The sequence below is a fragment of the Mastomys coucha genome, unplaced genomic scaffold (genome assembly GCF_008632895.1).
Source record: "Mastomys coucha isolate ucsf_1 unplaced genomic scaffold, UCSF_Mcou_1 pScaffold16, whole genome shotgun sequence".
Taxonomy (NCBI): Eukaryota; Metazoa; Chordata; class Mammalia; order Rodentia; family Muridae; genus Mastomys; species Mastomys coucha.
The window spans coordinates 42972087-42986235 of NW_022196898.1; the positions used below are offsets into that span (position 1 = coordinate 42972087).

General features: G+C 48.6%; 2 protein-coding genes across 10 annotated transcripts in view; both read right to left on the reverse strand.

The window, feature by feature from the left end:
• The window catches only part of CUNH1orf56 (chromosome unknown C1orf56 homolog), a 3982-nt gene extending 801 nt beyond the window's left edge, over positions 1–3181 (reverse strand). Inside the window, exon 1 of the mRNA XM_031374798.1 lies at positions 1943–3181. Within this exon, the coding sequence (XP_031230658.1) occupies positions 1943–2968 (1026 nt within the window). The 5' untranslated portion in view covers positions 2969–3181. The remainder of the gene's footprint in view (positions 1–1942) is intronic.
• A 314-nt stretch (positions 3182–3495) lies between these two features.
• LOC116093401 (bcl-2/adenovirus E1B 19 kDa-interacting protein 2-like protein) overlaps positions 3496–14149 on the reverse strand; it is a 42640-nt gene continuing 31986 nt past the window's right edge. For all 9 annotated transcript variants that reach the window (XM_031374794.1, XM_031374793.1, XM_031374791.1 and 6 more), the window contains 10 exons: positions 12207–12352; positions 11351–11446; positions 10993–11057; positions 9765–9989; positions 6987–7169; positions 6287–6389; positions 5787–5918; positions 4619–4705; positions 4361–4459; positions 3496–3828 (listed from right to left, as the gene is read on the reverse strand). In XM_031374794.1, the coding sequence (XP_031230654.1) occupies positions 3792–3828; positions 4361–4459; positions 4619–4705; positions 5787–5918; positions 6287–6389; positions 6987–7169; positions 9765–9989; positions 10993–11057; positions 11351–11446; positions 12207–12352 (1173 nt within the window). In that variant the 3' untranslated portion in view covers positions 3496–3791. The remainder of the gene's footprint in view (positions 3829–4360; positions 4460–4618; positions 4706–5786; positions 5919–6286; positions 6390–6986; positions 7170–9764; positions 9990–10992; positions 11058–11350; positions 11447–12206; positions 12353–14149) is intronic.

Below are 14149 nucleotides of genomic sequence, written 5' to 3' on the forward strand. Positions count from 1 at the left end.
CCCCGCCCCCAGTCATCCCTAGCAAATGACACTACTTTGTGGAGTCTGTCTGAACCTATAGTAACTTTGTATGTTTGTTTGAGACAGGGTCTTGCTATGTAGCTCTGCCTGGCCTAGAACTTATGATATAGACCAGGCTGGCCTTCAATTTATGAATACCCACCTGTCTCTGCCTCCAAAGTGCTGGGACTAAAGGTGTGTAGTACCACACTGGACTTATTTGTGAAGTTTCAAGTTGGTGGGTAGAGTCCCGGAAGGTCAGTCTTTTGGGCACATGGGTACTGGTGCACAACTGGTTTCAGTTGTGTGGCTCTATCACTGCTTTCCTCCTTAAGTGATAGGGGTTTGAACCTAGTGCCTTGTGCATGCATTAGGGAAGCCCACTACACCTCCAGCCCTGCTAGCTTGTAAAACTGTTCTGTCATCTGTCACAGGGTAAGACCCTATAAGATGAGGACAGAGCCAAGTGCTATATCTGGAATGAGGCCTCAGACATTGGCTGCTACTGCTACAAAGAATAAGTTGTTTACTAATCAGAACTGGAGAGATGACTCAGCCGGTAAGAGCACTGGCTGCTCTTCTAGAGGACCTGGGTTCAGTTTCCAGCAGCCACATGATGACTCACACCATCTCTAACAACAGTTCCAGGGAATCCAACTCCCTTTTCTGGCTTCCATGGGCACCAGGTACACAGACATAAATGAAGGAAAAAAAAAAACCCAAAAAACTCTTAACAATTTTTAAAAACTCTCTTGATCATTAACTTGTTTTTTTTGTTGTTGTTGTTGGTTTTGTTTGTTTGTTTTTGTTTGTTTTTTCCGAGACAGGGTTTCTCTGTGTAACCCTGGCTGTCCTGGAACTTACTCTGTAGACCAGGCTAGCCTCAAACTCAGAAATCCACCTGTCTCTGCCTCCCAAGTGCTGAGGTTATAGGCATGGGCCACCATCATCCGGCCATTAACTTGTTAATATGTCCTATGTCCGTTGTCTTTACAGCCAAACATGGTAGGAAAGTTGTTGATTTAAGAGCAGCCAGGGCTACTTACCAAAACTCAAAACTCTAGAAAAAAAGTAAAGAACTCCTATTTATTTGGTCTGTAATAATCGGATGACCAATGAGACATGGCATTTGTTTAAGAAATGACAAGACTTGGTGATACACGCCCCTTATCCTGGCCCTTATAGAAGTGATGGCATCCTTGGCTACACAGCAAGCTCAACACCATCCTTGAGACGTTCCGGCTAGTGAGATGGCTCCAAGCCTGACAATCTGAATTTGATCCCTGGAAACCACATGGTGGGATGAAAGAACTGTCTCTCACAAGTTGCCTGTGACCTCCACACATGCACAAAAAAATGTAAAAGCAGACAGATGCAGTGGTATAAACCTTTAATCCCAGCAGAGGCAGGAGGATCAGAGTTCAAGGCCAGCATGGTCTACCTAGTGAGTTCCAGGACAGCCGGGACATAGATTCTGTCTCAAACACACAGTCTCAAAAAGAAAACAAACAGGCAGCCGAGCCTCCCACTCTACTGAATGTCGAGGTGTTGGGAGAATCACCTCAACCCAGGAGTTATGGGCCAGCCTAGACAACATAGTAGAACTCGATCAAAACAAAACATAATGGGGGCTAGGGGTGGGGTGCGGTGGGGGAGGGAAGTAAGCTGGCTGGCCATCCAGTTCAGTGGTAGAACACTGCCTACCATATGTAAGTTAAGGGCTCAGGCCTCACTCAGTAGCATGTGCGTGTGTACCCCATACACACCAAACAAACCCGAAAACGGGCCAAGTCTAGACTAAGCAGTGCAGTAAGACTCAGTGACTGATCAGTTAGTCAGTCACTCTTGCAAGAACAATGGCTGTGTTAGCAGCAAGATTTGGGACATGGAGACTTTTTTTTAGATTCATCAAGAAAGGCCCCAGCTCATCAGTAAAACTTACTGGTTGCGTCTCTGTGAACACTGAAGAAAGGCTATTCCAGATATCCTCCAGGCCAATCCTGACACGTTTCCAAAAGGCAAGAGCTGGGCTGGGGCTCGGGCTAGTGGGTGGGAGGATGGGTCTGCGTCTCAGGTGGACAGGAACCAGAGAAGTGGTGCTGCTCTGAAAGGGAGCGTGAGAGCTGCAGCTAGGGTCAGTACAGAGGCTAGAGTCCAGAGGGCACTCCTCCAGGTGCTTGTTGCAAGCGCACAACTGGTAGGTGCAAGGCCGGTGCTCTGTGCGGAGTTCGTTCAGTGCCCCAACTCGAAGGCGCCCAGAAAGACCATGCAGCTTTCCAGCCCGGCTCCTACTCATAGTGCCTGACTTACAGTGGCAATGCCATGGGCCCCAAGGCATCAGTACCACCCGCAGATCCTCAGGAGATGGCATGGCTGTGAATGAGGGTTTTACCCACAGGGATGGGGTGGACCCAGGTGTCGACCACCGTTGCAGGGTGGATTCGGAAGGCAGGTCCACAGTAGACTTTGAACTGAGGGACCGCACGTCAGTGGTCAGCCTAATCTCTCGCTCCTGGCTATTGGCTAGAAACCTCCCGGTAGAGCCGTTACTTCCCACAGTATTGGTGGTCGGAAAGAAACTTACAGGGCCGGTGGTGGGTTTTCTGGTATCAACCACCCCCTCTTCCAAGGAGCCATCTGCCCAGTCACTGGGGTTGTGCGCTGATGACCGGCTATAGCCTGTCACGGTGGACAGGAGCTCAGCGGCTGCCGGGACGGCCAGGCGGTCAGCAGTGGCCAGGGCATCATTTTCATCCTCCAGGGTTATCCTCTGCTTCCGGTATATAGTGCTTCGGGCGGTGGGGTTGGTGCTCCGGAGGCTGCGGGCTGGGCCCCCAAAGCGGAAGCTGATCCGCTGCATCGCAGACGTGGTAGCGGTCGAGATAGACGTTTGGTCTTCGGCCCCCGCCGCCCGAGACTCCAGACTTAACAGCAGGGCCCAGAGCAGCGTGCAGGCGGCGGGGACCATGGGGCTGGGAGTCTTAAGGTCGAGAGGTAGGCCCAGGCTCCTACCTTCTCTCCCTCCCTTCCGCTCTCCACCAACCCGCCAGGTGTCGTTTGAACCGACCAGGAGGGTGCTCAGAGGCACGTGCCTCGCCCCTCCCCTGAGTGCTCTTACTGCACAGGGCCAGCAGCCCCAGGGGCTGAGCTAAAAGTCCTGAGGAACCCTGGTAAGCAAGAATTCTGGGCAGGAATCAGAAAGATTGTGATGTAAGGGGCTTGAGGGGAATTTGTTGGTTTCCTAGGCACAGACTTAAATCTCTCATCACAGTTTATTAAAGGCCACAGGTCTGAATTTACTGAGAGTGAAAACACAGGTTTTGACAGCAGTTCTCAGGATCACAGGCAGCTGACTACTAAGAAGAGGTTGGCTTTTCAAGATTTTGCAAGCTGGCTCCAGGGCTCCCGGCAGACAGGCTGGCTGTGTGTGGCTGCTGGTTAAGCCCTCTTTACCTTCCATCCACCTCCCCACAAAGACTGCTAAGACAACTAAACTGGGAAGGATCTCAGTAGTTTTGATTACAGAGAAAGAAAATGAGACCCACATATCTTACAACTAAAGCAGAATTAAAACTAAGAGCCTTACGCTTCCAATGCCACAAAGCCTTCCACCCCATTATGGGGTGCCCCACCCTTAAATCCCAGCTTGAAGGCAAGTGTCCAGAAGTGGATAGCATGCTGAGAAGCGAGGATCCAGTGGAACTGGCGTTCAGGATGAGATGATACAGAGCTCCATCATGCGGACCCATCATCATCTTTGCCTGACCCTAGCCCCTCTGCCCAGCTTTGTGTTAGGTGCCCCTCGAGCCATGAAGATCCTGGTCCAGCCTAGAGGGATAAGGGGAATGAAGCAAGGTGAATTGGAGGAGCTAGAAAATGGAGTACTTGAATCACTTCCCATCCTTTACTTCCTAACATGTTCCCCATTGGATTTTCTCTCTCCCCCTCCCCCTGCTGGCTTGCCTCTTCATAGTACACAAGGCACATAAGAACATAAGTACAACACAGACTTTCTGAGTTGGGATTATTCTTTGGTGCTCCCTACCTCAGCATCTCTTCCATGACATTTTCTTCTGTCCTTTAAATTCTGTTTCCATTTACTTGTGAATGCACACACAACTGCCATGGCCTTATTCCACCACAGAGGTTCTGGAGACTAGATTCCTTTACTGACTCATCTCACTGGCGACCCTTCATGTCCTTCCTTCCTTCTCTAGGTGTCTGTAGTTTTCCCACGGACACAACTAAGAGCAGGGCTTGTGTGTCTTGGTTCTTTGTATCATCTCCCCAGAGACATTAAGAAACATGATTGGCTTTAGACAACCCCTCCCAAACCAGCATCCTCATGCGAAGGACTCACTGTCTGACAACTTCAGGTATGTGCACTTGCTCTAGCGAGATGAGCTGGGCCAGCTCCCCAAGGCTGTCCAGAAATCGGATCTTTCGTGTGAACTTGGAACTGAAGAGAGAATAGACCAATCCCACTTTGTATTAGAAGAGTGATCCTGGAGGACCTCACATAGGGAACCAGAGCAAGCAGAAAGAGGGCTGGGTAAGACCAACGCAACCTTGATAGTGAAAACAGTTGAAGGCATGTCCTTGTGCCTTGAACTAGTACCTGATGAAGGGCCGAACCAGTGCCAGGAAGGCCTTCACATACCACGTAGCGTGGACGACCACCAGGGCTCGAAGGTTTTTCCGAAGCCTGGGAAGAGTCCAATACGATCATAAGGTCCCTGTTCTACATTTTTCCAGGAGGAACGGGCGCTGCCGGTGCCTTGGTGTATCTTTTTCCCAACTCCTCTGGCAGCTGTGCCTAATCACCATGTCTTGAGCTCTTCCCAATTTATTCAGCCTTCTATAATCCATGTTTAGGGAGTGCTCCTTTAAGAGTACTTCAGGTTTTGCAACCCATTTCCCTCCAGCCCACTTAAATTGCTTTTGCAAACTTCTCCATCTCTTCCACTATGTAGCTCAGGCTACATAAAACTCCAAGAGGAAGCTAGGTGTGACGGTGCAGGTGATCCCCACAGAGGCAAGAGGATCAGGGGTGTAAGACTTAACTGGGGCTACACTCTGATTCTGAAGCAAACCTAGGCTACATGAGCTCCTATATAAAACAAAATAACCCCCTCCCCCAAACCAGAAACAACAATGCTCTTAAGTGGGGAAAAAATCAGCAAAGAGGAAATGGAAAAGGTGCAAGAAGAAAAGGAAGCAAGGGTGAGATGGGACAAGCCAGGCATGGTGATGGCACGTGATCTAAGCACTGGGGAGTGGGAGGGACAGAAAAACCAGGAGTGGAAGGTTACATTCAGCTAGTAGTTCAAGGCCAGTCTGAATTACATGATGGGAGAAGTCACAGGAGTGGGGAATGATTTCTATGTCAGGGATGAGGGAAGAAAGAGCAGTGGAGATGTGGAAAGCAAGTGGTAAGACTTAGAGAAAAAAGAGTGGCTCCACACACCAGGCAACATGCCATGTCGATTCATGAGAAAAGCTGTGAGCTAACCAAAATGTAGCTTGTAAATCATAAGGGCGAGATGTCCCTGACCATAGAGAATACAACAGGAGACACGTTTAAAGGGAAGTGGGCATGATGGCTCAGGTCAGTGATCCTAGTACTCAGGAGGCTGAGGTAAGAGGACAACATGGGCTACACAGCAAGTCAGTCTCAGAAAAGAAAAGTAAAGAAAAGAAAAGAAAAGAAAAGAAAGCCACAAAGGAAAAATAGAGAAATGGAAGAAATGTTAGAGAGTTGTGGCCCTCTTGTCCTTGGGTCTCACCTCCTGTCCAAGGTACGGTAACACTGCCGTATCCAGCTCAGAGGGGGCACTTGGGCCCTGCTGGTACCTCCACTCAAGTGAACAAGCAGATAGTTTTCAGCTACCAGCAGCTCCAAAGTCCCCACCATATACCTGGGGACAACATTGTAGGGAAGGTATATGCTGGGGTATATGATTTATTGCATTGGTGGAGATACCTTTCATTTTCTTTTTTTTTTAAACTTATTGCATTATGATGAGAAAAGTCACATGATTACAGTTTATCTGAATTTGTTAACATTTAAAAACATAAGTAAGTAGAATTAAAAATCACATTCTTGTTTCCCTTTTGCACCCCCACTCCTCCCAGAGACCCCCCTTCAATACCTACAATATCTTTTTTGTCATATTCCTTAAAATTTATAAAATATTATAACAATAAAAATAAATATGACACCTTTCATTTTCTACTTCCCTGTCCCTCCCCACCCCGACTTAGCCCTTTCAGGTTTCCACCTCACCTGAATAAGTGTTCCATGATGTAAGTGTAGTTGGGGATGCTGCTTCGGGGTAGATAGCAGGAAGCAAAGAGGATGACGGCATTGAGGCCATCGCCGTGGTAACCTGAGGACCAATATGAGGAAAATGGACTCGGTTTACAGATCTGTAAATAGGCAGTACTTCAGTTTAAGGGTGAAGGGTACAGAAGGTCTTTGGAAGTCTGAGAGCAAACGCTAAACGACCCAACAACTGAGCCTCCAGCTAAGGCACGTTAGTGAAACTGTCAGAGGGTTTGGGTGACTTTTTATTATATTTTGTGTCTGGCTGTTTTGCTTGCATGGGTGGATGTGGACTCTGGGGACCAGAAGTTGCGAGATTCCCCTGGAACGCTGTTACAGTTGTGAGCTGTCCTGTGGGTCCCTGAGAACCCAGCCCTAGTGCTCTGGTAGAGCAACAAGTGCTGCCTCTGCTGAGCCATCTCCCTACATGACTGTCACTGCCATTGTACCTGCTGTTTCATTTATCATTAGGCATGTGCACAGATGGGGGTCTACGTGGGGGTCAGAGGACAACGTTGGTGGATCAATTCTCTCTTCAAACCTCTCCATGAGTTCTGGGGATCAAACTCAGGTTGTCAGCATGCATGGCAAGCACCTTCACTCACTGGCCCCCATCCACACAGTGCCATGGCTTCTGCCCTTGGAATGCCTTTGCCGTTACCTCCATGAGATAAGACTTTCTTATAGGGCTCGATGATGGTCATGTCCACCCGCTGCTCTCGTTGTCCTGTTCGAAACACTCTCCAGCGATGACCGTCTTCTCCAGCCACGTCACACACACATCCCCGGCCTAGCCTTTCAGCTGCCTCACTGGCCCCCAGGCCCTCTGCCCGAGGCAAATCATCTAAAACACAGGAGGGAAGGAATGAAGAAGGCACAGTTCTTGTCATCTCCTGGATCAAGAGTTTGCTCCTCCAGTCTTTTGTTTGTTTGCTTGGGTTTTTGAGAGGTCTCACTGTGTGGCTCGGGGTAGCCTCCAACTCCTGAGTCTTCTGCCTCTGCCTTCTGAGTGGTAGTACAGCTGTTTTAACCTCTCATGTGTCAATGTTATCACTGGCTCTCAGTCTATCCAATTAATTCAACTCCTTGTGTCTCTTCTGCCTCTTCTTAACTTTCTCTTTCACTAGACTATGCCCTTAGGATTCTCTGTTTCTCTCTCTCTCTCCTTTTCCCACTCACCACAATTCCTCTCTCTTCCCTCCCCACACCTGGGGTGTGTGTGTGTGTGTGTGTGTTTGGTGTTTTGGAGACAAGTGTCTCTAGCCTTGGCCATCTTAGAACTCAGTATGTAGGACTAGGCTGGCCTGGAACTCACAGAGATCTACCTGTCTGCCTCCTGAGTGCTGGGATTAAAGATGTGGGCCAGCAACCATGTCCAGCTCTGGCTTTTACAACATGGGTTGTGGGGATGTAACTCAGGTCCTCATGCTTGTATGGCAAGCAGTTTGCCAACTGAGATATCAGCCCAAGTTGTTTTCAGTCTACTGTCATTAAGTGTGACCAGACATCCCATGATTAAAACCTTTGTATTAGTCCTCACTGTCTAGCCTACAAAAGTCTATACCCCCTAGGGTAGCAGCAAGGACCACCCTGATGTGAACTTTGCCAGTGTAACCCAGTCAGTCGCTGTAGCTGTTGTTTCAGTATCATTGTGCACAGACGGTTCTATGTGGGGGTCAGAGGACAACTTTGGTGGAGTTAACTCTATCTTTTGATATTCTTCCCCTGCCTCCCAAGCCCTTCTCACATAGTCAGGCTTTGTGCTTTGAATTCCCCTACATTCCATGCTATTGCCTGAATAGCTATATCTATCTGGAACACCCCCACTGTAACCCTGATGAACATGACTCTTAGCATTCAGGCCTGGCTGGACTCAGACTCCTCTCAGAATCCCTAACATCCACATGGAGAGCCTGACTTTCAGCTGCAATTATTTATAGGTACTTACTTCCTACTAAACAGTGTTTCCTAGGTTAGGGCACCTTGTGTTTGTTTAGTTTGTTTGGGAGACAAGGTTTCACATTGTAGCTCCTTTTGTAACCTAGACTGTCCTTGACCTCTTGGCAATCTTCCTACCTCAGCCTTAGAGCAGGATCAGAGGCATGCAGCCACCCCCAACCGGCTTCTTGTCCTTATTACCTCAGACTTTCAGGCTGGCTTCTGGCCGTAGTCCCAGCACTTGGGAGGCCAAGAAAAGGAGGATCTTGAGTTTGAGACCAGCCTGGGTTACAAGAGACACCCTGTCCCAAACACAGTAGTAGTAATAATTCAGTGCTAGATCAGGGCAGCATGAAGCAGACATTTACTCTCTTTCTTCCTCTTTCTTCTCTTGTCCTTCCTTCCTTTCTTTTTTTCTTTTGCCTCAATTTATTTTTGTCTTTTGTTTGTTTGCCTTTTTTTTTATTTTATTTTTTGAGACAAGGTCTCACTATGTAGAACCAGGCTGGCTCACACTCACAGAGACCCTCTTGCTTCTGCCTCTCAAATGCTGGGATTAAAGCCTTCAACCAGCACATGCAGCTTTGATCTTTTCTTTATCTTTTATTATTATTATTAGTAGTAGTAGTAGTATGCGTGTTTGTTTTTAGAATATTTCTTTTTTTTAAAGATTTATTTATTTTTATTATATGTAAGTACACTGTAGCTGTCTTCAGACACTCAAGAAGAGGGCATCAGATCTCATTATGGATGGTTGTGAACCACCATGTGGTTGCTGGGATTTGAACTCAGGACCTACGGAAGAGCAGTCAGTGCTCTTAACCACTGAGCCATCTCTCCAGCCCCGTGTGTTTCTTGAATGTATGTCTGAGTACCACATGGACGCCTGGTACTGTGGAAGCCAAAAGAAGGTGTTAGATCTTCTGGACCTGGAGTTACAGATGGTTCTGATCCACTATGTGGGATGGAAGCCATGTCATCTGGAAAAGCAGTGAGTGCTCTTCACTGATGAGCCGCCTCTTCTGCCCTGTGATCTTTTTCTTAATCCATTTCTCCTCCAGTCCTTGGCTGGGCTCCTACCCACTCTGGACGCTACTCCTTTCCTCTTTGAGGAAATCTGTGTCGCCTGTGAATCTCTCAGCTACTACCTCCTCTTCTCTTTCTTCTTTCTCTCTCTCTTTCTTTCCTCCTTTCTTTCAGATTCATTTATTATTTTAAGTTGTATGAATGCTTTGCTGGCGTGTATGTATGTGCACCACATGCACGCCTGGTGCCCTTGAAGGTCAGAAGAGGGCATCAGATCCCCTGGGAGCTAGACAGCAACCATATGGGTGCTGGTTCTTAAATCCAGGTCCTCTGGAAGAGCGGCCATGCTCTTAACCACTGAGCCAACACTGCTGCCTGCCTGGCTGGCCCGACATCCCACCCCATCCACCCACCTTGAGCTGCATTGTCTACCAGCTTCTACTTCTCCCAGCCCCACCCTTGGCTTGGCTCCCACCTTCCCATTCAAACTCATGTCCGCTGTCCAGCTGCTCGGAGTCTGAAGGTGTCTCCAGTTCATCCACCTCCAGGTCCAAGCTGCCGGCAGAAGACGAGGTCGCAGAGCGGGTGGGAGAGGCTCTATTTTCTCCTGGGCCCTCAGTCAGACTCAGCTGCCATTCTGGGGCAGAAAGACGCTTCCGCATAGGGCGCTGGCCACACAAGGCCAGACTGCTGGGGGTACCTGTGATTGGAAGACAGGAGAAAGAAAATACACAGATGGAGAAAGTGTGAGTGGATGGTGATCTGAGATCCCTGTGTGGAATAGAGGCATATGTCTGTAATCCTAAGACTACAAAGGAAGACAGACTAGAGGATCACAGTTCAAGGCCATCTTGACTACAGATTGAGTTATAGAGCAGCCTGGGCTACATGAGTCTGTATCAAAAGAAACACACAAATGCACATAGACTCCTATAGACAGAAGCCTTGATGCCAGGTTTGGTGGCTCACATCTGCAATTACAGCATTTGGGAGGCAGAGGCAGGAGGACAGCTGCAAGTTTTGTCCTCTTGCTTTTTTTGTGTGTGTATTGGTATTTCTTGTATGTATGTTATTTGTGTACCACATGAACCACATGAGATGCTCTCAGAGCCTAGAAGGGGGTGTCAGATGCCCTGGGACTGGAGTTAAGCTTGGTTGTAAGCTACCATGTGGGTTCTGGGAATCAAACCAAGGTCCTCTGTAAGAATAGCCAATACTTATCAACTGCTGAGCCATCTCTCCAGTCCTGATAAGTGCAAGTTTGAGGCCAACTCAGGCTACATGAGTTTGAGACTAGCCTGGTCTAGAAAGTTGAGTCAGTCTCAAAGAAACCCAATTATACCACAGGCACAGTGGTGCTCAACCTTTAATTCCAGAACCCAGCAGGCAGAGGAGGGAGATCTCTGTGGATTCAAAGTTAGCCTAGTCTACAAATGAGTTCCAGGCAAGCCAGGGATACATAGAAAGACACTATTTCAAACCAACCAACGAATAAATGAACAAAACCCACCGAGCACCAACAGTAGCTAAAATTAAATTTTAAATGAGATAATACCTGTGAATTTTGAGAAAGGGATGTGACCTAGGGCAAGTGGAAAGGGAGAAAGTGGGGTGCAAAGAGACAGACTATACGGCGACACCCTCACCTTAACAACAGCACCAGAAGTAAACCCCAGGTCTAGTATCCACCTTCTTCTCCCTACCTGCCTGTGAGCCTCTCTGAGGGTCTTCAGGGTCTCCAGATGAGCTGGATTCCTCAGGAAGCAATCTAGAGGGGAGGGGTTGAACAGAGGCTTAGACACAGACCCCCAGCCAGCTGTCTTCTGTCAGCCTTCTTCTCCACCATGCTTCTCTTCTTGCCCCAATTTCCCATAAAGTTGTTTGGTTTTAGGTCTACGGGTGCATTTTGCCTACATGTTTTATCTGTGCACCACACATGTGCCTGGTGCTCTTTGGTGCCCAGAAGGTGTCGGATCCCCTGGGACTGGAGCAAAGGATGATAGTGAGGCACCATGTGGTACCTGAGACTCACACCTGGGGGCAAACAGCTCTCAGCCTCACCTAGGAAACTCTTCATCTTGCCACTCCTCCCTCAGCTCCAGCTCTCCAAGTCTCAGGGCTGCTCCTGGTTCCAAGGCTCCTGCCTTCTCCTGAGCCCTGAGAGTCAATGGTCCGGAAGAAAAGACCATGAATCAACCTAGACAGTCTCCTAAGGGAGCCAGACATCAGGTGGCAGCCACTGCTGTGAAGAACACGCCGCAGAGGCCCCATCTACATGTACGGGCGTTTTCCCTTCCCACTTGGCAGAGCAGGTCATCGGCTGCTGAGCTTAGCAGAGGGACGGCCTAGCAAGCTAATCCATTTGTCTCGATGTTAGTGGCTTCACCTACAGTGGAGGAGTGAAAGGATCCCACATCCCGACTGGCTGGAGCCCAGACAGACCGACCCAATTAACCTTGGGCAAAGCAGTAGCAGACAGCATCTCGGCACCTCGCACCTCGTCAGCCCAGCCTTTCCTCTGCTGTACTTGGAAAATATGGGACAGGTACAAGGACAGAGGGAGAAAGGAGAGATTCACTGGGAGGCAGAACCAGGGTATACATTTGGTTCTGGGCCGGGTTTCCTAATGGCTATTGTAGATGATGGGAGTTACTGGGGAGAGAGAGAGAGAGAGAGGGAGAAAGGGAGAGAGGAAGAGAGAGAGAGGGAGAGGGAGAGAGTGAGAATGGATCTATTATACATAAGACAGAACTTTTCTTTAAACTGTGGAATTGGTTCCATGCTGTATTCACTTCCTGCCCCAAACCACCCAGTCCCTTCTCTGCTAACTTCTCCTCATGTTCTTTGAGGAAGCCAGGAAGGCCTGGCTGGGAGGAAACACCCTCTCTGGCTCCAGTCAGGCCCAGGCCTCACTTACCCTTCTTCTAACGTCTCCTTTCCTGTTTCTTGCCTGGTTCCCATCTTCCCAAGTTGTCCTGTGTTCTGTGGACTTGAGGAGGATGGGAGGCTGTGGTCCCAGCCCCCAAGCCCTTTACTTTCCTGTGGCAGCTGTTGCTCTTGCTTCTAAGGAGGTAGGAGGTGTGGAAGGGAGGTAACCTCATCTTCAAACAGGTTTTGCCACCTCCCCTCCCAAGGAGCAGGTTTGCCCAAAAGCCCAGCCTCTTGTGTGGGGGCGGGCTTTCGGGTGAAGAGTGACGGTCGGCCTCCATTCCAGATTCCTTATACCCTGGAAGCCCTTTGTTTTGCCCTTTAAAGAGTGAGAGGAGGTGTTAAAGATAATGTGTGTGTGTGTTTCAGCATTTGTTTATGTGTGTCAGCATGTCTGAGCGTGTGTGAGCATGTGTGTGTGTGTGAGCATGTGTGTGTGAGCATGTATGTGTGTGAGCATGTGTCAGCATTTGTGTGTGTCAGCATGTGTGAGCATGTGTGTGTGTGAGCATATGTGTGTGTGTCAGCATGTGTGTATGTGTGTCAGCATGTGTGAGCGTGTGTGTGTGTGAGTGTGTGTGTCAGCATATGTACATTCCTGTAGAAGCCCAAGCTGGCAGTGGATATCTTCCCCTATCTGCTGAGGCAGGCTCTCTCAACTGAACCCACAGCTCACTGACTCCACTAGCTTTAGCTAGCCAGACTAATTCTAGGGACTCCCCTGACCATTTCTCCCGAGTGCCGGGGTTATAGGTGGATACTACATCTGCCCAGCTTTTGTGTGTCCTGGAAATTCAAAGTTGGGTCCTCTTGCTTGGATGAGTGTTTTATGCTCCTAGCCAGCTCCCCGACCTTTTATTTTTCTAAGTGTCTATATTTTAGAACAGTCTGATGGGGAATGGGTGGTCACATGACTTTTTTGCCTCAGGTTCCACCAGAAGCTATTATTTGTTTTGTTTTGTTGTTTTGTTTTGTTTTTTTTGAGACAGGGTTTCTCTGTGTAGCCCTGGCTGTCCTGGAACTCACTCTATAGACCAGGCTGGCCTCGAACTCAGAAATCTACCTGCCTCTGCCTCCCAAGTGCTGGGATTAAAGATGTGCGCCACCACTGCCCGGCAGAATATTATTTACTGTGTGTGTACGAGCATGTATGTGCAGTCACGCATGTGAGAGGAGGTCGGGGAGGGTGTCCTTCTCTATCACTTTGCCTGTTCCTCCCCTGGATCCTGGATCTCACACTGCTTAGGCTGGAATCCCACCAGCCATCTTTCTGTGTCTGCTCTGCTTAGAGCTGGGAGTATAGGCTTCTGTAGAGTTGCAGCTTGTTACATGGATGCTGGGATCTGAACTCATTGTCATGATTGAGGAGAACACAGAACACAGTTTTAACTGCTGAGCCACCTCTCTATCCCCTGGAGCTTAAAAAAAATTTTTTTAAAGTTTTATGTGCATAAGTGTATTGCCTACATATCTGTCTGTGCACCAGGTGTGTGGCTGGTGTCCTTGGAGGATAGAAGAAGATTTCAGATTTCCTGGGACTGGAGTTACAGGTAGCTAAGAGCCCTGTAGGTGTTGGGAAATAACCGTGGGTCCTCTGGAAGAGCAGCCAGTCCTCTTAACCACTGAGCCATCTCCCTAGCCCTTAACGTTTTTATAAATTATACTTTATTTTTGAGTGTGTGAGTATGTGACATCTTGTGGAAATTGGTACTTTCCTTTTACCATGGAGGTGCAAGGAATCAACTTCAGATGGTCATCTTGGCCTTGTGTGCTTCTGCCCATACCATCTCACAGCCTGAGCTCCTACCTTTTAAAAGTAGGTCTCGGTGAAGGCCTGTAATCTCAACTTCTCGGGAGCCTGAGGTAAGAATGCAAGTTCAAAGCCAGCCTGGGCAACTTAGTGATATCCTGTCTCCAAACAGAAACAACTGG